Below are 26025 nucleotides of genomic sequence, written 5' to 3' on the forward strand. Positions count from 1 at the left end.
AAAAAAATACCTTAATAACTCTCTGTTCTACCACAGTATCCAACCACTCAATAAATGCCTCGACTGTAGCGTTCTTCTTAAGTAGATCCTTCAGTTCTTGGAACACAGTGATAGAATCATCTATGGGGTCAAAAAGAAGAGGAAGAGAAGGAAAAAGAGTAGAAGGGAGGAACAGAAAGAGAACAAAGAGTTGTAAAGAGGAAGGGGATTAATGAGAGTGGAATAAAGAGCAGTTATTAAGAATATATATGATCAAAATACATTATATACATATATGAAAATCTCATAATAAAACTTGTCACTATGAACAATTATCAGTTAATAATAAAAATAATTAAAATATATTACAACTACTTTGAACTCAAGATAAAACTTTAAGATATAAGTCATTAGCTGTCTTATGGCATAAAGGGGAATGGAGGTGATAAATGTGTGAAATAAATTAATTTTCTATTCTGATAATAGTAACAAAAATGCTAAGTGTAGTCATCAGTGTAGCTGTCTTGGGATATACTAAAATATAGCTTTATACTTTATATGTGTACATTTATGTATTTCCTTATTAGAAATAATTAATATAATGAATATTCCTTTTAATTCAGGACTTTCATATAACAAAAGTACCTCATTAAATGAGTTGAAATTTAACTAATGCCCAAACAGGGCTTACTGATTTTCTGCTTTCAGAAAGACACTATCTTCTACAACTTCTGCAAGTTCTGCACTGAAGAACTAAGCCATTTTCACAGACAACATCTTTCATAAAATTAAGGGGACAGCCTAGGATTATCACCCTGTTGAAGAGCTTAGGGTTTTCTGAACCACAAGATGTAACAGAATTTCCACAAACAGAAATGAGGCTCTGATGCTAGGCTCCAAGAACAGGGCGTTGCTTGTGCCGTATCCTAGAGGCAGCTGCAGTTCTGTTTGGCAGATAGAAAATTGGTGGGAAAAATAGTCTGCTGCTATACCCATTGGTATTGAGAACTGAGCATAGTCACACACATGGGTTTGGTTAACACTGTCAAATAGTCTTAAGCCTGGATCAAATCTCTATTTTTAATATAATTGTGTTGGGACACAATCTTGATGTGTTGCATAGGCTGTACGATGACAGGGGCACACGACAGAGTACATGGAAGTCTCCCTCCTCCCCCCCAGGTAAGTTTCCTACCAAGAGTTCAGTAGTGTCAAAGTTAAGAGATTCTATTGTTAGCTGAACAGACTCACGTTCGCTGTAGATGTCGGACTCCGTGTCTGCATTGCTGGATAAAGTAAGAAGAGCCTGAGATCCAATACTGTTTAAGTCAACCTTTTCAATATCAGACACCATTGAATTCACCACATGCTGGTCAAAGAGGGCTGGTCTAGCAATCTGCACATAGGCAAAAAGGACACTTAACTGTATCAGTTATAGTCTACCTAGAGAAAATGTTTAGCTTTGATAAAAGTAGTTTCTTGAAGGAAGATGGTGGTCATAAATAGCTTTTCTCTTGAGTGTCTGTGCATATATACATAGTCGTATTTATTTGTACGCCTGTCTATGTGGAGGCCAAAGGTCTGTACTGGCTGTTTTCCTCAGTCTGTCTCCACACTAATTTTTGAGACAGTCTCTCACTGAACCTGGAACTCACTAATTCCACTAGACTGGCTGGCCAGAAACCCCAGGGATCAATGTCTTTCAGTCTCTTCTGCACCAGCTTTTCAGGTGGGAGCTGCTGCCATGCTTGGCTTTTGTATTGGTGCAGGCCCTAAAGTCAGTAGGACCAATACTTTGTTGACTGAATTTTCTCCTCTGCTCAAACTTCTTCCTCGTTTTAAAATTAAAATCAATAACTGAAACTCATGATCATCCACGAGAGAGATTTGAAATTTCATTTGAGAGATTGGAGAGTTGATAGTGAAAATAATACTTTTAATCCATCATCACAAAGCAAAGAATATTAAATTAAATTAAAAAAAACATTTTAACCTCTTGAGTTCTTTATACATTCTGGATATTAACCCTCTATTAGATATAGGATTGGTGACGATTCTTTCCTAGTCTGTAGGCTGTTGTTTTGTTCTGTTTACAGTGTCCTTTGCTTTACAGAAGCTTTTCCATTTCATGAGGTCCCATTTATTGATTGTGCTCTTAGAGCCTGTGCTGTTGGTGTTTTGTTCAGGAAGTTGTCTCCTGTGCCAATGAGTTCAAGGCTCTGACCCACTTTTTCTACTCACAGGTTTAGTGTGTCTGGTTTTAGGTTGAGGTCTTTGACACCTTGCACAGATGTAGCTCATGGCAGTTTAGTCTCCATGTGGGTTCTCTAGTAAAGGAGCAGGAGCTGTCTCTGACATGAAGTCAGTGGCTGGCTTTTTGATCACCTCCCCTGAGGAAGGGTGCAGCCTTACTAAGCTAAAAAGGAAGACAGTCCTGATGAGACCTGATAGGCTAGGGTCAGAGGGAAGGGGAGAAGGACCTCCCCTATCAGTGGACTAGGGGAGGGGCATGGGAGGAGAAGATGAAGGGAGTTGATGAGGGAGGGGGCTACAGCCAGAATACAAATTGTAATAAATAATAAATCAATTAAAAAAATAAATAAATAAGCATTTTAATGCTGGGTGGTGGTAGCACATGCCTTTAATTCCAGCACTTGGGAGGCAGAGGTAGGTGGATCTCTGTGAGTTTGAGGCCAGCTTGGTCTACAGAGTGAGGTCCAGGACAGCCAGGGGTATGCTGAGAAACCGTCTCTGAAACAAACAAACAAACAAAGAACCAAACCAAAACACACAACAAAAATAAAAATGAGAGGGGGAAAATAATGTTTTAAATATTACATTTTTTATCTGGGCCTAGTGATAGGGTTTTTTGGTTTTGTTCAGTGTTTTGGTTTGTTTGTTTTTTTACTCAGGACACTTCACACCTTGCTGCACTATGAAGGCCAACAATTACAGTGACAGTGACAACTATACGTGTTATTCCTGTGTAGGAATTAGTTTGCCACTCCTTACTTGACAGTGACTATCAGTAGCAGTTTAAAGTACAGAGGAGGTTTGAGAACATTAAGTGTCACACAGCCAGGCTGGAGAGATGTCTCTGAGGGCAAGAGCACATACTGCTCTTCCAGAGGGTCGGAGCCTGGTTCCCAGTACCTACATCAGTAAGTTCACAGCCACCTGTGACTCCAGCTCCAAGAGTATCCAGTGCCGCTGGCTTCCACAGGCACCTGTACTCATGTGCACATACCCCCTCACAGATGCAAACACTCACATACACTCAATTTAAGGGATAAATCTAAAAAAGGAATCATGCAGCCTCACTACCTTAACTTGTACCAGCCGGCATTTTATTTTTAATACTGCGATGATATTATTTTTTTCCTAATTTTAAAATAAATCTGAATCACTGAAACTTTGCCAAACTAGCATAGGAAATTTCAGAAAGCTCTCCAACCAGCTTCTTAACATACTATACATGATATTGAAAGGCACTGTCCATTTCCAAAAATCAGGATGTTAATGTTTGTGCTGTACCGTGCTCTAAACTACAGACATACCGATGTAATTCTCTATCTGTGCATCCTCTCCCATCCAGCATTTGCACTAGCTTACACATTACATCTTGATGTTGTGTGCTTAGTTTCCTTCAAATTGTCAAAAATCCTTATCGGGAGGGTCCTTCTGATGCAGGTGACTGATATTCTCAGCTTACCGTCATACCTGAGCAAGATGCAAGAAAGATGTTTGTCGCTTCAGGGAAGACACAAATCTTCGCAAAATGGGGATTTTCTTCTCAGTCAGGGCTTCTGGTAAGTTTTCCAAGGATGAAACAACCCACTGTTCCCAATTTTTAGCAAAATTTCTTATGTCTGCTAGCAAGCTGCAAAGAAAACTCTGTGTTAGGTCCTGCTTTGTTAAAAAATGTACTGACTATGCATAATCCAGTGGAGGGTCCCTTTGGTCTGTGCTTCCAAAAGCATGAACTTGAAGCAAAAACAAACTCAGCCTGGGGTTGCCATATATGATCTTAATCAAAATGTTCAAGTTTGTCTTTTCATCTGTTAAATGGGACTAAAAATTATATCTGGTCATTGGATTATTTTGAGAATTACATCAAATAACTCATATCAAATGCCCCTGTTTGAGCCTAGCACAAAGATGGCATTAAGAAGTACCTTATTATTATTCATAACTCAATTATTTTCTGTGAAATATATTTCTTGGAAAATGTGTCAGCTTTGTGTTCCATATTTGGATTCCTTAGATGATACCACATTGTCATTATATTTCATGTACTAAATACCAGTTTTTTTTACTACATTCTAATCATCCAAATAAAATTTTATGTGAAAGGTGACCAAATATAGAAAGTCAGGTTAGAAAATTGTAAACTGTGGAAGAGTATATATAAGAAAATATAAATGTTTAAAACTTTCAATCTTCATATATGTTTCTAAGCCTAAGCAAACTAAGCATAGTTGGTATGTATGTATGTGGGGGATACACTGTTTGTATGTGGATGAGTAGTGATAAGACATAGGAAAAAGTCTAAGAAAAGTTTAAGGTTAGACTCTGGGATTTAGCTGCCTCTGGACATTAAGTAAATTTCTCTCCACTTCCAGCTTCTTTGTTTGATAATTTTTAGATTAAATATCAACTCTTAAATAATATTTCCACTTTTATGTACCGCTCAATGAGAAGGGGTTGATTAAATAAAGCATAGTAGTCTCTGGATGCTGGGAATGTTTGCTGTCTCTTGAGAGGCTAGTGCACAGTTGAGCATGCTGCTGTGTGGATGAATGTTCTTGGAGGAACTGCTGTAATATTAATATTGTATTTTCAGTTCTCCAACTGTGCATAGTCACAGGTAGTTTTGAAGAACCATGATTTAATATTTATAAGCTTTAACTGCTGTTTTAAGTAGCTACATGACCATCTGCTTGCCACAAAATTAGTATAGCTATTTGGCTGTGACACCAAATCATAATAAGTAACTAGCTGTGAGTACAGATTAGATGATTAAAATACACCAGGGATAATTAAAAGCAACTATTAATCAGATCAAGACCAACTATTATATAAAGAAAATAAATAACCCCATGAAAAGATGTCAAAAATAAATATTTTATCATTCGATATGCATTAAAACACTAAGTGAGGGCATAAATTGGTTTGCTGCCTTTGTTTAAAAATAACTTATATTATTTCATTAGACTATTTTCAAGAAAAAAATTATGAATTTTACTACAAAGTTCTATGATTTCACCCTAGAAATGGCTGTTTGAAAATTCTTGCCATATATTTTAAATAAAGTATTTAAGATAATAGTTCTTTGCTGAAAGGCCATAATTTCATTATACCGCTTTCTGATTTTTTTGCAGATTAAATTAAAGTTAATTGTAAAAGTATAATAATTAAGAATTTTCCATCCACTTAAAAAATGGGGAACAGAGCTAAACAGAGAATTCTCTGTAGAGGAATACCGAATGGCAGAGAAGCACTTAAAGAAATGCTCAACCTCATTAGCCATTAGGGAAATGCAAATCAAAACAACCCTGAGATTTCACCTTACACCCATGAGAATGGCCAAGATCAAAAACTCAAGTGACAACACATGCTGGAGAGGTTGTGGAGAAAGGGGAACCCTTCTCCACTGCTGGTGGGAATGTAAACTTGTACAACCACTCTGGAAATCAATCTGGCGCTTTCTCAGACAACTAGGAATAGCGCTTCCTCAAGATCCAGCCATACCACTACTGGGCATATATCCAAAAGAGGCTCAAGTACACAAAAAGGACATTTGCTCAACCATGTTTGTAGCAGCTTTATTTGTAATAGCCAGAAGCTGGAAACAACCCAGATGCCCCTCAACTGAAGAATGGATGCAGAAATTGTGGTACATCTACACAATGGAATATTACTCAGCAATGAAAAATAAGGAAATCATGAAATTTGCAGGTAAATGGTGGGATCTGGAAAGGATCATCCTGAGTGAGTTGTCTCAGAAGCAAAAAGACACACATGGTATATACTCACTCATATAGACATACAATATATGACAAACCCACTAAAACCTGTGCATCTAAAGAAACTAAGCAAGAGAGAGGACCCTAACTAAAACGTCCAATCCCCATCCAGAAAGGCAAAGAGGATGGACATCAGAAGAAGAAGAAAACAGGAAACAACCTAGGAACCTACCACAGAGGGCCTCTGAAAGCCTCTGCCCTTCAGACTATCAAAGCAGATGCTGAGCCGGATGGGCAACTGTTGGGCAGGTGAACGGAATTTTAGGTAAGAACTGGGAAATAGTAAGAGCTGGAGAGGACAGGGTCTCCACAAGGAGAGCAACAGAACAAGAAAATTTGAACATAGGGAACTTCCCAGAGACTCATACTCCAACCAAGGACTATTCATGGAGATAACCTAGAACCCCTGCACAGATGTAGCCCAGGGCAGTTCAGAGTCCAATTGGGTTACATAGTAATGTGAAGAGGGACTGCCTCTGACATAATCTGATTGGCCTGCTCTTTGATCACCTCCCTCTGGGGGGGGGGGGGAGCAGCCTTACCAGGCCACAGTAGAGGACAATACAGCCACTTTTGATGTGAACTGACAGACTAAGATCAGAAAGGAGAGGAGAACCTCCCCTATTAGTGGACTTGGGGAGTGGCATGCAAGCAGAGGGAGGAGGGAGGGTGGGATTGGGATGGGAGGAGGGAGGGGCTTATGGGGGGATGCAGAATGAACAAAGTGTAATTGATGAAAAATTTAAGAAAAAAGGGAAAAAATAATTTAAGAACCTTAAATGACTTTCAAAATTGGAGGAAAACATGGAGTTAGTCAATTTACATGGAGCACGTCTCGCCCCTGGGGGCAATGGTCTCCTGAACCTACTCAGACCTCGGACACCACCACTGCTAGTTCTAGAACTGACGCAGGATGTTCCAACGAGGGGTTAAGGCTTCTCATAATATTTCCTATAAGCCCACACCTGTTTGTCTGTATCCCCCATTTTTATTCATTATTAGCCAGATAGAGCCAAGTAATTGTGGTAATGATACTTGCTTTTTTGCCCAATGCTGGAATGCTAGTAAAGTTAGGTATGCCCTGGTTACTCGCATGCCTCACTGGGTGCCTGTGCCCATTGATGCCCCTCACTCTATGACTCTCTTCAGACAGAAAAGGGATCTTGGAACTACAGCCACCATTGTTACTACCATCTCATTGACGGCTGTTGGAGCTACCACCAGGGCATTAGCCATGAGTCATACTGGGCAGACTGCTCAGACCCTGAATAATCATTTAGCCAATGTAGCTCATGCCTTAGTTGTACATAAAGGAATTAATGCTCAACTAAAAGGAAGCTTGATGATGTTCAATCAGAGGATTGACCTCTTGCAGGAGCAAATTGATACCCTATGGCAAATCGCTCAACCTGGCTGTCAATGAAAGTATGCTGGACTTTGTGTCACTAGCATACAACATGAGAATTTTTCCTGCGCTGCAAATCTGTCTAAACAATTGTCGAGCTATATTTTAGGTAATTGGACTGGAGAATTCGATACTACGATGGAGCAGCTGAGAGTGGCCATTGTCACAGTAAATTCTACCGGAGTGGACGCAGGACTAGCCACAGGATTATCAACATGGATTGCTGCAGCCATGAATCATCTGAAGGAATGGGCGGGCATGGGAGTGTTAGCAGGCCTTCTGGTGTTGGTCTCCTTGGTTTGCCTGTGGTATATATGCAAGATTAGAGTCTCACAACAGTGTGATGCAGCCATGATCATTCAGGCCTTTACAGCCATTGAAGCAGGACATTCTCCCCAAGCATGTTTGGATACCATAAAAAACTAAAATGTTACGCTCAGGATGCGAGGCTAAGCACTGCACTCAGGGTCAGCCGCTTTGGACCCAGAGAAGAGCATGTCTGATTGCATGCGGGTTGATGCCCCAGGTCCCGCCTCTGAGAAAAAGGTATCGGACGGGTCTGATGCTCTTTGGGTGGATGACACCTAAATGAACATCTGTACAAAGTCCCAATTTATTTCTAATATCAGAGATCAGACCTCTACTCTTGCCTGATGCGTCTAAAACAAAAAGGGGGAACTGTAGAGAGCTGCGGAATGCTATGCCTTAAAGATGGAGCTGGTTTCCGCCTTCCACCTTCCCGATGGTGAGTGCTCTCTGTCACGAACAACTCCACATTTGGCTAAGGCCGAGGATCTGGCTTGCTTCCATGTGTGTGGACCTATCTGCATTGCCCCCGTGGCACGCCTGGGTTGGCTACCCAGAGGCTATTTAAGCTGTGGGCTGGCTTTCCCCGGGGTCCGAGGATTGTTCAATGTTCCTGAATAAACTGCATTGAAAAAAAAAAAAAGAATTTTCCAGACTTTCCTTATAGACTTTATTGTGCTTATTTTCTATTGTCCATTGACTATCCCACACTAGTCCCCGTTGACACATACTGGAGTTTGATCGTGCTTGGATACCAATGCTTTTCTCTTTGGCAGACCCTACGCTGAAGGGACTTGAGGTTTTTATTTTACCCTTTTGAGTCACTGATGCTCAAATACAAAGATCAAGGCACACCCCTTCCAGCTGATAGAAAGCTATAAAGAAGTATTCTTGTTTAAAAAAGTTCCAAACCAATTGTTTTTATTAACCATTATTACTGCGTATGAGGTGAAATTGTCATTCTCAAAAGGGACTCTCATGTTTTATTAGCTGAACCTACCTTTCAGGCATTTCTTGCATTGTGGCAGGAATGAGGACATCTGTAAGAACCTTAACCAAAGCAAAACAGGGTTAACATAAATGATTGTGTTTGGAGTTCTGAAAGAACGAGCTTTTGTCTCACCACCCAGATTTAGACAGAGCTGGGACTGAACCAGGGCCTCTGCAGTGGGTCTTTGCTAGATTATGTTGAAGTTTGACATCTCTGGAAAGCCATTTGTTTGTGCTTGGTCTATTATGATGGACTCCCTTTTCTCAGTGAGGTTTTAAAAGACCCTGCTCTCCAACTGTGTGACCTCAGATCCTCCTTCCATGAGGAGCATCACAGAACCCACAAGGAAGGTTACAGGCCAGACCCTTACCTAATAAGAAAATGGGTTAGGTCATCTATTCCTAGAAATACCCCACCCTGTTAAGGATCTTAGTATTCAGCAGTGATCTTCAATGTACTATGAGATTTTCCACTCACCCATAGTATAATTAGGTACTATGTTCTCCTTTTTATGACAGGACCATGCTACTGCAAGGAAAATGAGGCACTGTTCTACTACGTGTAAATCAAATACCCCTAACCCTTGACCCCAGTGAATCAAACACATTTACCCTCAAAATTCCTCACACTGCCTAAGGTTTATAACTCCCCGATTACTAATAAATGTGCTGCTGGCTGGTTGCACACTAAGTAATACCATCAGCCTTCCACCATGACTGCCTGAGATTTGTCATTTATCCCCCAGGCTCAACTGGCCTGCCCTCTGGCCCAGCGGGCTAGGGCCTCGCCAGTCTAGGCCTTGGCAGGCCTGTGCCTTGGCTGCAAGCTGACTAAGCACTGGCTTCTACCCACACCTCTGTCATACTTAGCACAGCAGCTTAACCAAGATCTGTAACACTTTGGTATTGCCATGGGCTTTGGAATGCCCAAGTTTCCACTGCCACCAGTGATCCCATTCTAAAAGAGCTAAACTATAACAGTCCATGGAAATCCTTTCCGCATCCTGCCCATCGCATGGGCCTCACCCTAAAGGGCTGCAGCCACTCCCAAGAGAAATAGAACCCCATTCTCTGTCAGGAAGCCCCAATCCAGGCCAGACCCTTTCCTAACAGAGAAGACACTTTAATATTTTTGGGCATCCCTCAACTTGACAAGTTGCATTTCCAGCACCAGAAATTATTATTTCTAATGCGAGATACAATATTTGTCGATTATTTTTACTTGCTACTTTCCTAGAGAGCACCATGATTCTATTCTGAATGTAAGATTTTTTCCTCCAAAATGAGAAGATAAGTGTGAGTAGATAAGTGTGTGAGCATATGAGACAGTTAATCAGCATCCTCAGTATAAATTACCTGTACCTGGCCTTAGTAAGTATCGGCATTCTTTTTTTTTTTTGGAATTTTTATATTTTATTAAACAGGAAAATTAGTCACAATATAACTTGCATTCATTCATTTGATCATCATTTGTTTATATTTCTTTGGTAGGAATTAGGATAGATACAAAGGTGACACCTTGACATACATATCCACCATTAGAATTCTATTGGAATCTCACTTCCAATTATCCTCCATAACTTGGTTGAGGTGAATCCTGAAATTCAATTCAACTTGAATGACTTTTCTTCTCTAGAAGAAAATCTGGGGAACTAATTTTTAAAAAGTCTAACCATTCCATGGCAGCTCAGTGTTGGCATTCTTAACAAGGATTGGCCTTGCTAACCGCACAGTTTTATGGACTATACACTGGATGCTCTCTGTAAGTGGGTGGAAACCTCAAAGACGTTTAGTTTACAGTTCTATTTACTGTGCCTTCTATCCCTCCTTGGCTCTATTTTGAGGAATAAAAACAAATGTATCTATTGATACTTAAAATCAGCATATTTTTGCATTGGACTAAAATTTTAAAAAAGAAATCATGTTTGTGTATCAGGCAGGGGAAGGGATAAAAGTATTTTTCTCAGAAGAACTGTGTTGTAACCCCAACAGTGTTGCTCTGGTCTTCCCTGTGTTCATTCAGAACTAGCTCTCCTCTCCTACCAATTGCTTTTTCAAGTGATAATCATTTCAATCACATAGTGCAAACTGGACCTTTCTTTGTAAATACTGGCATTTATTCAATTAAAACAAAAACAAAACCGAGACAGTCTTTGCTTCCCCTGGTCCTTCAATGTGAACTTGAAGAAAAAGCAAGACTGTTCCACATTCAGCTCCGCATTCTCTGGTTCTGTGACTACTGAAGAGAGGATGAAAATGTGGCCCTGCATTTCTTATCCTCAAGCCAAGCTGCCAGTTGTTTGCAAGGTTATCTCTGAGTGATGTAGCTGGGGTCTCCACTGGTTTCCCACAAAGGTGAGAACAGAGAAAGAACTAACCCGTTCAACATGTTTGAACTTTCTTGCCAACTCATATTATGTTCTCAAAGGAGAGTTTTTGTTTTTCCTCATGACAACTTGGCAGATAAATGCAGGGGAACTCATTTTAGAGTGACAAAATTGCAATTTTATTTTACCTTTCTGTTTGGCCCTTCTTATTGCTCAACTGTGAAAGATACTCTCCCCTACCACTAAATGTTTGGCTAGATCAACCTGGTCACTTTTTCTGGGATCACTTCTTGTGACCATTTTGAAGTCAATAAACCCTTATTAGGTTAAGGACAAAATTGGATATTAGCATATTAGCACATTTAAACCAGCGATTTTCAAGGTATCTAACTCTGCTATTCCCTAAGAGTAAATGTTGTATTATGTTAATCTGCAAACACCTTTTAGAGGTAACAAAATTTAATAAGTCTTTTCATATATTAACCACCATGTCTTCTTTTGGGATATTCATAGCTGTAAACAGATGTTGATCTGGTTTTGCTCACTGTAAAAGAAGTTTTTTTTTTAATAATTGTAAATATGTTAAAAGTGTTCAGGGTGATATTTAAAGAAATAAATTCTTCATGCTTAAGACACACAGAGCTTACCTTATAAAGAATTGAGTCACAAACACAGAAAATGTCAATGATCACAGGATTTTCAAGCAGGGGAAGGAGATGATCAGGCATTCCTTGCCAAAAGTGTAGTAAGAAATGCTGGATCTAGTTGTAGAGCAAAGAGAACATTCAGCTTATTGAGAACGGGATGTGAATGTTTGTGTAATGTAATAGAGAAGCAGTCTATCAGCTCACCTCCTCAAAGTTCCCATTGATTGCGTTGTCAAGGATGCACTGGCAGTGAGTTTTGTACATCATTATGAGAGTGTCAACCTATGTTAAGGAAGAAAAAGCTTAACGAGAGGATCTTTTAATGTTCTTTATTTGTTCATTCCACACTTTTAAGCTCATGTTTTAAACCAGGCCTTTTGCCAGTGCAGGGGGCCTTGCTTTCCCATGAAAGAAAAAAGACAGCGAAATTGTTGATCTGACACCATATGACACAATATGATACTTTATAATTCACCATGATTATAATAAGAACATTTTAAAAGGTAGTATCAAGGAAATTATTGGCCAAAACAACATCTTAATTTTACACATAAGAAAAAAAACATTTTATTGGAAAAATGAATGTAAGATGTCAAAATGCATCAACATTTTTGTTGTTTTTGAAACAAGGTCTTGCTTGCCCTGGCCAACCTGAAATTCACTATATAGACCATACCGGCCTTAGACTCACAGAGATCTGCCTGCTCTCCCTCCCAAGTGCTGGAATTAAAGCTGCCCTACCACATATCTGGCATAGACTACGTCAACTCTTTGGATGCTGGAAGCAGTGTGGTGTAGTTCAGGTTTGGGCTCTTAGAGTCACCTTAATACAAGTGGTAAATGAACTAACACATGAAAAGTGATATTATATATATATATATATTTTTTTTATTTTTTTTTAATGATGGCTCTTTTGGCCATCTTGACGCCTGTGGAGGCCTGCTGGGAACAGGGCTTCTAAGCAGCAGATATCTCTGGAAGGCTGTGTGGTGCAAGGCCACTTTTGCTGGCTACAAGCAAGGTCTCCAGAACCAAAGAAAGCACACAGCTCTTCTTAAAATTGAAGGTGTTTATGCCCGAGATGAAACTGAATTCTGGGTAGGCAAGAGATGTGCTTATGTGTATAAAGCAAAACACAATACAGTGACTCCTGGAGTCAAACCAAACAAAACCAGAGTGATCTGGGCAAAAGTAACTCGGGCCCATGGAAACAGTGGCATGGGGTTCACACCAAATTCCAAAGCAACCTTTCTACGAAGGCCATTGAACACAGAATCTGTATGATGCTGTATCCTTCCCGGATTTAAACTAATGAAAAGTAAATAAAAGTAGATTTGTGCTCTTGAAAAAAAAAAGTAAATATATAAATAAAACTTATGTATGTTAGCTCTTAGAATCACAGCAATATGTATGGTGGTGTCGTCATTGCCTGTCCTAACATTTTTTCATTTCACCCCTCATTCTGAAGACAGCGTCTGTTTTATGGTCTAGTTTGCCACTGGATAATGACGGCAAGCAAACTAGCAGTCTCTTTCCAAGGAGTTATGCTGTCTACAGGATATCTCCAGCAAGATGTTGCCATCAAAACAAAGGAAACTTGCTCTACACTTTAGGCAAAGCTATTATTTTTAGATAGATCACCAAGGCAAACTTTTTTAAAGTGATAATAAAGACAGCAAGAAGGATGGAAGGGAAGATTGTCAAGACTCAATGCTTTGATACAGTTAGGGAATATGAGGGCGATCACTGAGATGAGGAAATGGGGGAAAGTGTAGGTAACTTGGGAACAAATATGATCGAAGTACGTAATAAACATGTATTAAAATGTTTTAATGCAATAAATTATTCCATTTACAGAAATTAATAAAATTAACAATTTGAAGTCCAAAATCTACTAACACAGGTGTAAATTCTAGCTCACACGTTGCTCTATATATATTTTCAACTGTGCTGCTTTACACACGGTTCATCAGAAATTTTAGCTGTCATTATTAGTATTTTGTGTGTGCATTTAATATTTACATGCCTTATGACATTAAATGTTAATTATAGTATGCTTGTATTCTTCAGAAACATTATTTGATCTGATTTTCCAAGACTAGATATCATTTTAGAGAGTTCCAGACAAAGGCAAGGCTCAGCTCAATTATGGACAGTGAATACGTAGTGGAGTTGACCACCACTTACAATTTACAACAACACAATGAAAGAGCAGCCGCCTAGCTATTGGCAACTTTGTTTCCTGGGGTCAGCTTTTTCACTGAGCATTCTCTCTGTGCCTTAGAGAAAAAGGTGCTTCAAGCCCTTGACTTCAGCCTCAACCTTCTACCAGGAGCTAACTGGTCAGGTGTGGATTTTGGCAACTGTAGAAAGGTAAAAGGACTAAGTTGCCCTTCAGGAAAAAGACAGGCTCATAAAAGAGTTCATCGGGAATGAACTGAGAAGCCAGGGGTCTCATAAATGACCTCTGGCACTTGAGTGAGAAATGATCTGTCAGAATTTCAATGTGAAAAGTTAGAGTTCTGTGGAGGCCAGCAGAGAAACTGAAATAAACTATTGGCACATATTCCTCACTTTTCTGTTTTCCTTTGTCACTTAACTTTCCTCTCTGGCTCTCACCAGGAATGTTTACACAGTAAACATAAGCCTGGCATGTTTGCATGCAAGCAACCTTCTCCACAGAGGTGGGCCAATACTACTATCACTCTAAGAAGTGAAACCCCCACTGATCGCAGCTCTACCACCACAAGCTGCCAAGTGTTAAAATTTATTGGCAATTTCTCTAGTATGAAGTCATGATATCTAAATAAAAGTATTTTAACCTTGAGAATTGTGATTGTAAAAGAGAAAAGAAGGGAATGGATGTATCAACATCTGAGAATTATCTTCACTGCTTGGTGTATTCTTAGCTTGAAGTTCCGTCTGCCACCCAAATGTGTCCTATAGTTACTACGTATCTCTGCTTATTTTAAAAATAAATTATTTATTTGTACTTCCTCTTTCTATAAAAGCCCCATTGCTAAAATAATTCACTTAAATATTACCAACATCTCCATGTTTTCATATCTCAAAATATGAATAGTCTCAAAAGCACTTTCATCCATTGTGAATATAATGAATTTCACTCAAAAGAAAAATATAAAGATCATTAAGCTCTGGTTCAATAATGGTACCCACTAATAAATGGCCATGGATTCTTGAACAAATGACTCTAGAAGTGCAGAAATAAAAGAGTTAATGTGAGACTTTACTAAAGAAACATTGGAAATTCATATTGAGGAATACTTATAGAGTGAACCCAATGAAAATGCTTCTCACTTTTGTCATCTTGTGTAACCCTTACATTTTCTTAGTGTCCCTCTTGGTGCTAGGAACAGATTACATCCTAAAGAAATGCTTGGTGACTGCTTATCAAAATAAAATGGATCTAACTAAAAACATAAAGCTTACCGTAGAGAATAGGGATATAATACACATTCTAGTATTTTTCCAAAATTCAATTTTGAATTTTAAATTAAAAATCATCCTTAGCCCTTTGGGATTTACTTTATCACCTCTGATTATACACTATCACAGAGATGGTAAATAATTAATTGGAAAGTGTTTAATCAATGTCAGTAAACATTTGTCTCTCCTATAAATCATTCAATTCTCTGTGATAATGTAGATTCCTGACTGCTTCCTGCAAGTGCCATAAGATTCTAAACAGAAGGAGATATGGAGCCAATGTATCAGAAAATCAATAGAGAAGTGTCTTTAATTGATACCTTGTCCTTAGAAATGCATCCTTGGTACACAAGATGTTGAGCGCTGGGGAATTCTGGAAGAAGTGTTCCTGTTTTTGAACTAAGTGAGTATTTACGAGTAAAACCACCCTGTAATTAAGAGAGGCAAAAAAAAAAAAAAAAAAAAGAAATATCATGGTTATGGGTCCCAAATTCGGTAATGAAATTTAAATGAAAGTCTCAGACTGTGTACAGTTGGCTTGGGTAAACTGCTTAACTGAAGAGAGCAGATACCACAACTAATTTGCTCCCAAATGTTAAGTAACTTCAGTATCAAAATATTTTCTCATTTGAGAGCTTTGCTTTGAATATTTGCCAGTTTTTACAACCTTTAGAAAGTAAACTTAAGTTTATATTTGTTAATGCAGTGTTTTAGAAAGTCTACTTCTGGGATTGCTAAAGTTATTTTAGCTAGAAAATAAAAAATTGCTGAATCCCAGCTCTACATTTCCCAGTAATATAAGCAACCGGAGCCACTTGTTCAGCCTCAGGTGCATGAATTACTGCTAGGACTTTATTAGAATCTAAGACTTCTGGTTTACAAAGTAGTAATCTGGACTTCTCTACACCAGGGCCCCCCACATTGAATTCGGGTGTCTGTCATTCTTTGGCATCCCCAGACATGGAACTAGGAGGTGTTTGAGGTAAGCATAGAGAGCCTGAGGCAATTTGAACTATCTGAAACCCTGAGAAAACAATAATATTGTTTTCTCATCTTACACAGGGTCCTCCTTCTTGGTTAGCTTCTTTAGGTGTACAGATTTTAGTATGTTTATCCTATATTATATGTCTAATATCCACTTATAAGTGAGTATATACCATGTGTGTCTTTCTCTTTCTGGGATACCTCAGATGCTCAATCTTCATTCAGAAAGGCAAACGGAATGGACATTGGTAGAGGAAGAAAACAGGGAACAGCACAGGAGCCTACCACATAGGGCCTCTGAAAGACTACTCAGCAGGGTATCAAAGCATAGTCAAACTTTGGGCAGAGCTCAGGGAATCTTATGAAAGAAGGGGGAGATAGAAAGACTTGGAGAGGACAGACATTCCATAAGGAGAGCAACAGAACTAAAAGAACTGGGCACAGGGGTCTTTTGTGAGATTGATACTCCAAACAAGAACCATGAATGGAGATAACCTAGAACCCCTGCACAGATGTAGCCCATGGCAACTCAGTGTTCAAGAGGGTTCCCTAGTAATGGGAACAGGGACTGTCTCTGACACGAACTCAGGGGCTGGCTCTTTGATCATCTCCACCTATGGGGGAAGCATCCTTACCAGTCCACAGAGGAAGACAATGAAGCCAGTCCAGATGAGACCTGATAAGCTAGGGTCAGATGGAAGGGGAGAAGGATCTCCCCTATCATCGGAGTGGGGGAGGGGCATAGCAGAAAAAGAGGGAGGGTGAGTGGGATTAGGAGGGGATGGGGATGGGGCTACAGCTGGGATACAAAGTGAATAAATTGTAATTAATAAAAATAAAAAACAATAATATTTTTAAATTGGGTGCAATCAAAAGATTCCATCAGAAATAAAATTGCAAATATGGTATAAGATGGGGAGTATGAAATTTTATTCTTACTTCTAACTTCCCCACACACAATTCACATTAAATATGCTTACTAGACTAAAGATTGATTACTGGCATAAATGGGTGGGGTTTCTACCCTGTCCTAGGCTTTGAATTTCCTCCTAGACTTTTCTCAGTAAAATAGAAAAAACGCTGGAAAACTTTTGAGTTTTTAAACATCAAATACTTAAAAAAAAAAAAAAAACCACTGTTTTCATATGGAAAGATTCTATATAAACATTTAAACCAAAATAATCTTAACATGCAAATAAAAAAAGTTTTGCTTTTTATGACAGGGTTTCTCTATGTAGCTTTGGCCTTGTAGACCAGCTGGCCTTGAACTCACAGAGATCTGCCTACCTCTGCTTCCCTGAGTGCTGGGATTACAGGTGTGTGCCACTACACTAAGCCTCGGACTTTTGTAATTGCTTTAAATTTTAGCTCTAACCTCCCTTTTCGAGTATGATAAGTATTAAAGTTTAACACATTAAAGTTTAATGATAACAGAAATAATCCTCATATACTGATGTAATTTCAAGTTATCTCAAGTCATTCCATTTAATTATTCTTCATAATTAAAGATCTATTTCAAAGACTTTCAATGCTTTGGGTTTACCATATATGAACTGTCAGTGGACCCTCAAAGATGGGTACTGTAGGCCAAAAAAAGAAAAAACAAAACAAAAAAGCTGTACTAACTGAATGAAAATAAAGAATTTAAAGAATTTAAACTACATAGACATCATTTAAATAGAGTTATATCATTGCTGTTACAATGATCTCCCAAAAGTCACATACTAGTTAAGAAAACTATCAGTACCTGTGCCTTGGAGAACATCATGGAACCAGATCAACTATTTGATGGTACATAAAAAGAACCAGAAGGACTATAAGAGCCTGAAGATGTCTGGTGAGAATGTGCCTTCTATATAGAACAGAAAAACTGTAGTATGAAATCTCAAGAATATGGTTGCCTAAATAAGAACTGCACAATGCCAACAAGGGTTGGTAGGGAAAAATCTCAAGAATCTACCCCTAGCTAAAGAGAGTTATAATTAGTTAATGTCTTAAGAGAGAGGAAGAATCAGTCTTCCCCTGGGATGAGCCTCCTAAGTGATTATCCATACCAAATGGTCAAACATCAAAACATATGAATATGAGCAACACTAAATAGACCTAGCAGGTTGTATTTATACATATACATATATACATATATATATGGGTACATGTATCCATAATAATTAAAGAAGAAAGGGAAGAAAAGGGACTGGAGAGATCAGTGGGTAGACCTGGGAGAAATTAGCAGGATCAGTTGGGGAGTGGATATGACCGAAATACACTGTATGAATCTCTCAAGAATTTAATAAAATACAGTATTTTAAAAGTTAGAAAGGCCCCTGTGCTCAGATATTTTGGTTCTGTTGCTCTCCTTGTGGAGCTCCTGTCCTTTCTAGGTCTTACTATCTTCCCCTTCTTTCCTAATATTCCCTTCACTCTGCCCAAAGTTTGTTTATGAGTCTCAGTATCTGCTTTGATACAATGCTGGGTAGAGTCTTTCAGAAGCTCTGAGACCGATACTCTAACCAAGGACCATTCATGGATATAACCTAGAGCCCCTTCTCAGATGTAGCCAATGGCAGCTCAGTATCCAAATCGGTACCCTAGTAAGGGGAGCAGGGACTGTCTCTGACATGAACGCTGTGGCTAGCTCTTTGACTGCCTCCCCCTTATGGAGGAGCAGCCTTGCCAGGCCACAGAGGAGGACAATGTGGCCAGTTCTGATAAGACATGATAAGCTAGGGTCAGATGGAAGGGGGAGGAGGCTCTCCCCTATCCATGGACTTGGAGAGGGGAATAGGGGGAGATGAGGGAGGGAGGGTAAGATTGGGAGAGGAGAAAGGCAGGGGCTATGGCTGGGATACAAAGTGAATAAACTGTAATTAATATAAAAAATAGAATTTAATTTAAAAAGTTAGAAAGAAAGTAAGACATACTCAGAAAACTGAGTATGAACTGGTTACTCAGGATGAACCGGTTACCACTAGGGTTACTCTGAAAGCCTACAGAGTATTGCAGGCTGAAATGAGAAAATGCCAGGGAGCTCCTGAAGCGACAAAAAGAAATAAAGAGCTAATAAAAAGGGGAAATAAATACAAAGTCATTATAAAAGTCAGCTGCAACTCGATTTTCTGTTTTCATTTGAGTTAAGAGACTATTTGAGTTAAGAAACTATATAATAGTTAATGAACAATTATTAGAAAAACATAAGTACTACTATAACTTTTATTTGTTACCTCCACATTTTGTTTTCTGTATATTTTCATAAACAGTAACTATCACTGTATGTTTTGGGACACGAATGTATATACTGTAATTTTTGTGACACAACTGAAGAAAATGGGGATATAAATGTGAAGTACTTGGTTTTATATGTCTCTGAGATTAAGCTGGTATAAATTCTGTCTGGAGTGATACATTGTTAGGATGCTACGTATGACACGAGTAGTAAGAAAAGAGTTAGAAAATATACACAAAAGGAGATGAGAAGGGAATTTTATTTTAAAAATTAACAAACACAAAAGCAGCATAGTGAAGTGACAGTATATGCTAGGATCTGGATCCCTCCCATGAGCACCTGTGGAATGACCTTATCAGTATTTTATTCCATGTTTAAAAATATCTCATTAAATAGTCAATAAATAAATGAATGTTGGTGTTTACCTATAATGAAGTTCTGTATAACAGTACAAAATAAAGGAACTAGAACTTTATATTTAACATTTGAAAAATAGCAAACCTGAATAATAAATAAAAACAAATTCACAGGTCAAATGAGGCTATTTGTATGGAGAGTAAAGGTGAACAAAAATTAAACAAACAGATCTTGTTGGGAACATATTCATAAGTCATAAAGCTGAGATAGGAATATAGGGATGTGTCTGAGATATCGCTAACCTTTTCTTACTAGGGAGGAAAAATGAGGAATGGTACACAAAGGGCTTTTCTCTTGTAGTCACTGAGGTAGGTCATGCATGTGTACCTCTCTGTATGGGGGTATTATGAATTTCTCAGCAAAATTGCTTAGCAGGTTAGAAAATATTAAGGAACGATGCATATGCTTTTATCTTAATATTTAAAATTTTTCACAATGGTAATATTTTTGTGTAATTGAAGGTAGCAATACATGTAGAAGACCTGTGAGAGGTAAAGCAACCTAGGAAGAAACTGTTAGGACCACGTTTCTTTGAGTGTGTTCATAACTGTGTATAAAGATGGCAAAGGTCAGAAATAGTATTATGCTTTCCATATATTTTCTGTGACACAAAAATAGAAAGGACTAGCTATGTTTCCATGTCCTTGTTGCTATGATTATGCTACAAGAGATGCCAGGTTATGTGCTACAAACTGGCTGTGGAGGTCTCCTTTGTTTCTTTAATTTTCTGCTTTGTTTGTTTTGTTTTGTCCTTTCTCACCTGATGACTTCAGTATTTGTGGGTAAACTATTAATCTTATTTCTAAGAGAAAAGAAGAAGGGCCCTATAAAAAAAAGAGAGAGACTAATGTGATTGTAAGGTAATAGTGTCTGACAGGTGAGAAAGAGAAAGAAAGGAATTAGTGGCCCAGTATGGCTACGTGATGACAGAAGGGGATATGATAACCGTCTACAAATACTTGTAAAGCTTATCCCAAGGAGAGAGGGCTTGAGAGTAATCTTGATACAGCATTGTTCAACTGACCATGAATGGTTAATATGAAGAAACAAATGGGCTACTGGGAAATTTTCCTCATTGTAATGTATGAAAATAAGAGATTATATTTCAAGAAATGAGGATTACTTTGTTATTCTAGATGTTTGAGACAAAATTTACCCCAAACCAGAGGAGTCACAGGAAAAAAAAACCCACATTAAAAACAGAATACCTGATTACCTGATTTTTTGACAAAGATGCCAAAAACATTCATTGTAGACAAGGCACAATCTTTAACAAATGGTGCTGGAAAAACTGATTACCTACATATTTAAGAATGAAACAACCTAAATGACTAAGATCAGAAGGAAGGAAAAGAAGACCACCCCTATCAGTGGACTTGGGGAGGGGCTGGCATGCAGAGGGTGGAGGAAGGGAGGGTTTGGGACAGGAGGAGGGAGGGAACCACAGGGGGGATACAAAGTGAATAAAATGTAATTAATAAAGAATTAAAAAAAGAAAAAATAATGAAACAAGATCCTTTATCTCTCACCCTGAACTACATCACCTGTAAACAACCAGACCTTCGTGTAAGACCTGAAACTCTAAAACTGCTAGAGAAGGAAGAAGGTTCTAAGTAGGGATCTGGTTGCTCAGAAAATAAGCCAACAGTTGGCAAATGGGACCTTATGGAATTCCAAAAAGGCCCTTGTTCAGCAAAGGAAGCAGTCAGCTGAGTAAAGAGTGAAAGAAATCTTTTCCAGCTAGACATCTGACAGGAAAACAGTATTTGGAACATGAAGTACTTTAAAAGCTAAACAAGATATTTTGGTTCTGTTTCTCTCCTCGTGGAGCTCCTGTCCTCTCCAGGTCTTACTATCATCCCCTTCTTTCCTAAGATTCCTGGCACTCTACCCAAAGTTTGTTTATGAGTCTCAGTATCTGCTTTGATATCTGGGCACAGGGGACTTTTCTGAGACTGATACTCCAACCAAGGACCTGTCATGGATATAACCTAGAACTCCTGCTCAGATTGTAGACCATAGCAGGTCAGTTTCCAAGTGGGTATCCTAGTAAGGATAACAGGAACTGTCTCTGGCATGAACTCAGTGGCTAGCTCTTTGACCGCTTCCTGCTAATGGGGTAGCAGCCTTGCCAGGCCACAGAGGAGGACAATGCAGCCAGTTCTGATGAAACCTGATAAGCTAGGGTCAGATATAAGGGGAGGAGGACCTCCCCTATCAGTGGACTTGGAGAGAGTCATGGGAGGAGATGAGGGAGGGTGGGATTGGGAAGGGATGAGAGAGGGGGCTAAAGCTGGGATACAAAGTGAATAAACTATAATTAACATAAAAAATAAAAATTTAAAAAAGCTAACAAGAAAGTAACCCAATCAAAATACAGAATGAGGAGTTTAAGAGAATTCTTAAAAGAAGAAACATGAATTCGACAGCTGATAAGATGACTCAGCAGGTAAAAGGGCTTGCTGTGCAGATGAGAGGGGCAGTGCTTGAACCTCCATAACTCACAAAGTCTCAAAGAGGTACCATGTTTCTGTAATCCTAACACTCCATAAGGAAGAAGAGAGGTGGAGACAAGCAAATCGCCTGGATCTCTCTGGCCAGATGACCTGGTATATGCAGCGCCAAACAGAGAGAGAAACCCTGTCCCAAAGTGGAAGGTGAGGACTGACACCTACTGTTTTTTGTTTGTTTGTTTTCTGACCTCTAGAAGCTATTCTCAGAACCCATAATATTATTGAATCAACATGCCAGTGGATGCTATGGAGCAGGCTATCTCTTTATGAGCTGTTCATCAGAGATGCCCCTGCGATCTGAAAGTAATACAGGTGATTGCCACTAATGCTGATTGCCCACCAGAATTAGATGGTAAAATCCTATTGCTAAAGGTACACATATTTTACTTACAGGAGGGAGAGAAAGCAAACCAGAAGTTCGCTGCTGACTAGCTTTAAGGGTGCCAGTGGGTTTTGTGAAGGCTGCAAATAGAGAATGATCATGAACAGTCTCACTGAACTGTGACCCTGTGTGCTGTGCTACCTACAGACAGGAAAGACGTATGCACTGGTGCAATAGTGGCATGTCTTTAATGGAGATAACCAACCACTTTACAGGTGAATATGAGGTATGATCCACAGGAGGAGGTTAACAACTTTTATTGTAAACCTGCTCAAAAGTTTATGGCTGGAAAGGTCATAGGCAGTGGGAAGGCTACTGCTGTTTTACTAGATGAACATGAGGTGTCTGCCAGTTACTCATAATAGTTTTTAATAATTTTGCATTTCCCTTTTCTCTTTTTTTCCAAGACAAAGATTCTCTGTTTGCGCTAACTGCCCTGAAACTCACTCTGTAGACCAGGCAAACCTTAAAGTACCAAGTGCTGGGATTAAGCGTGTGCACCAACATGCATGGTTTGCATTTTTCTAACCAATATTTGTACTGAGCAATTTTTATTGACAAAGAGAGTATTCAAAATATTTATTGAGCCAATCAGAATGGGTATCCAACATTTTGTAGTAGTCGTTCTTTTTATTTTTATATGAATAGCCTATTCTGTACTTGGATATATGTCTAATAGATCTCTTATTTTTTTTTATTTTTAATTACCTGTATTTGTGTGGTTACATGTACATGAATACAGGTGCCAAAAGAGACCTGAAGAGGGTATTAAATACCCAGAACTACAGAAGATTGTGAGCAACCTGACATGGATGCTGAGAACCAAAAAGTGGGTCCTCTGGAAGAGCAGAAAGTAGTTTTAACCTCTGAGACATGTGGTCAAACCTTACTCTGGTACATTTCTAATGTATCATGTTGTTACGCATCTCATGGAACAGTGCTGCTCAGTAGAACTTCTATGATGATATTAAAGTTCTGTAACCACTTGGTGCACACAACTTATAATCACATGAAATAGAGCTAGTGTGACTAAATTTTTAATTTTTGTTATTTAATAGTGTCCCATGATTAGTAGCTACCATATCCCAGAATATAGCTATAAATACTATCTCTGTCTAGACATGCCATAGGTCCTATAGGAGAATATAATACTAACATTCTGCTAAATGGACATAGTACTAAAATAACTCCTAATGATATATTGCTATACACACAAATTAGTTCATCTCTCAATGTTTATCAAAAAAGCTTTGTTTTGTATTAGATGGTTATTAATATAGAGATCTACAACTGGCCAATGTGCAGAAGATTAAAAAAAAACCTATGGAACTCTCATTGAGACATCTATATCACATCCCTTTTCTTCCAGCCTTAAGAGTCATCATGGTAGAGGATGTGGAAAGAGTATAAGTGACAGAGTTGTGCATGTCTATAGCAAAATAGTATTTGCTGGAAATTATTGTACTACTACACAAATGAACTCATAGCTGCTATGACTACATACACTAGATCAAGCCAGACAAAAATCTCAGCATGGATGGGAAGTCATAAAGTCTCGATCTGGCTGCAGAGCTCTTTGTAATTAATGGTTGCTGGGGAAGCAGGAGAGGAAGAGTCAGTTTGAGCATCTTTTGGGATGCTGCCTAACCAGACTTTATTTGAAGAGGGGAAAGTGGGGTAGATTTTATAAAAAACAAAATGCACGTGTGAAGTGCTCAAACCATAAATGAAGAAAAAGCAAAAAAGACAAATCTAACAAAAACCAAAACTCTGGGTTTGAGACCAAATAAACTACAAAACTATTATCTGCATTTCTTCTCTCAAGCACGTATATTAGTTATCATAAAATAAAGTTTATAAGAGATATTTTTTATTTTAAGGTGAATATTATGCATTTTAGTAAAAAAAGAAAAGAAAAGAAAAGCAGTAACAACAAAAATAACTGTTTCTCCAGCGAGGAAGCATCACTCCAAGCTTTACACAGACATGTATAACTCATGTTACCTTTTGTTTTGATGACCCAACTTCTTCTAGCAAGGACTTGAGGCAAGTCTTTGAAAAATATCTTCACCCCTTTTTATTGCAGTCAGCCATAATCATGCACTCAATCCAAGGTATGTTCTCAGCTACTGAGTCTCTACTGCATTTTTATTTCTGACTACAGTTGAGTCCATATCATAGACTCATAATATCTTAGTTTCTAATACATATGTCCTTTTATGTAGTATTCTAGTTTATATTTCTCTTAACTATTATTCTCTATATATTCTTCTATACTAAGTTTATGGCTCTTTTGATTATTTTCAAAAATTAATTAAAATAGAACTGTCTATTAGAATATAAAATACCTACATTAAATTAGAATGAATGGCATATTTAAAATATCTAGTATACCTAACAGTAGTATCACTTTGAATTTTAATTTATGTATATATATATGTATGTGCTTTTAAAAAAATTATGACTGCTACTCTTCAATATTTCTACATTTCTGCTGCCTCCTGTTATTCAAACTCTTTAAGTTCCTACCATTCAAGCTTTCTACAGACTGTTTCCACATGTTTCAACAGAAGATCCATGAGAAGTGAAGTATTATCAAATATTATTTGAATTTTTCTACTTCTCTGAGAAAAATATGTAACTAATATCTATAATTCAAAAGAGTTCCTGCATGTAGTGGGCACCTGGGGACTTAAGACTGCATTTTCTCCCCTGGAAATGGCACTTGAGAAAAGCTGACTATCCTAGAGAACAGCTGGGTTTCCTACAACTCCTCAAACCCATATCCTCACATGCTGGTGACCTGAGAGAGAGCCATCACTTAAGAGAAGCTGCCTCAACGTGCTGTCACAGAGTTTGAATTCTCCATATGAATCTGCTTTCCCTCTTTCCAGTTTGAAAGAAAGAAGAGCACTTTCAACCTCATGCCTTAGTCGGGACAGGGAGTATATGGGATTTTATGATTTGTTATATGTGACCTTGCAAAGCTTTAAATAATACAAAACGCATGAACAAACAAAAGCAGGCCACCGCAGAAGCTAAACAACCGTTAAAAAAAAAAAAGAAAAGAAAAGAAAAGAAAAATTCTCAACTTCATATGGAGAAACAAAAAAACCAGAATTGCCCAAATGATCCTGTACAACAACAGATCGTCTGGAGGTATCTCCATCCCTGATCTCAAGCTGTACTACAGAGCAATAGTAATAAAAACTGCATGGTACTGGCATAGAAAAAGAATGGTGGATCAATGGAAACGAATAGAAGACACAGAAATAAACCCACACAACTATGGATACTTGATTTTTGACAAAGAAGCCAAAACCATTCAATGGAAAAAGGACAGCATCTTCAACAAATGGTGCTGGTCTAACTGGATGTC

The 26025-nt window shown here is 38.4% G+C and overlaps 1 protein-coding gene and 1 pseudogene across 1 annotated transcript in view; one reads left to right on the forward strand and one right to left on the reverse strand.

Moving 5' to 3' along the window:
* Rfx6 (regulatory factor X6) overlaps positions 1-26025 on the reverse strand; it is a 57336-nt gene that overhangs the window by 11473 nt on the left and 19838 nt on the right. The window contains exons 7-13 of the mRNA XM_060373297.1: positions 15448-15555; positions 11885-11962; positions 11681-11794; positions 8717-8766; positions 3700-3859; positions 1231-1375; positions 11-120 (exon numbers count right to left, since the gene is read on the reverse strand). Coding sequence (XP_060229280.1) covers positions 11-120; positions 1231-1375; positions 3700-3859; positions 8717-8766; positions 11681-11794; positions 11885-11962; positions 15448-15555 — 765 coding nt within the window. The remainder of the gene's footprint in view (positions 1-10; positions 121-1230; positions 1376-3699; positions 3860-8716; positions 8767-11680; positions 11795-11884; positions 11963-15447; positions 15556-26025) is intronic.
* LOC110563459 (large ribosomal subunit protein eL33-like) lies at positions 12456-12987 on the forward strand (annotated as a pseudogene).

Source organism: Meriones unguiculatus, chromosome 20, assembly GCF_030254825.1.
Source record: "Meriones unguiculatus strain TT.TT164.6M chromosome 20, Bangor_MerUng_6.1, whole genome shotgun sequence".
Lineage (NCBI taxonomy): Eukaryota > Metazoa > Chordata > Mammalia > Rodentia > Muridae > Meriones > Meriones unguiculatus.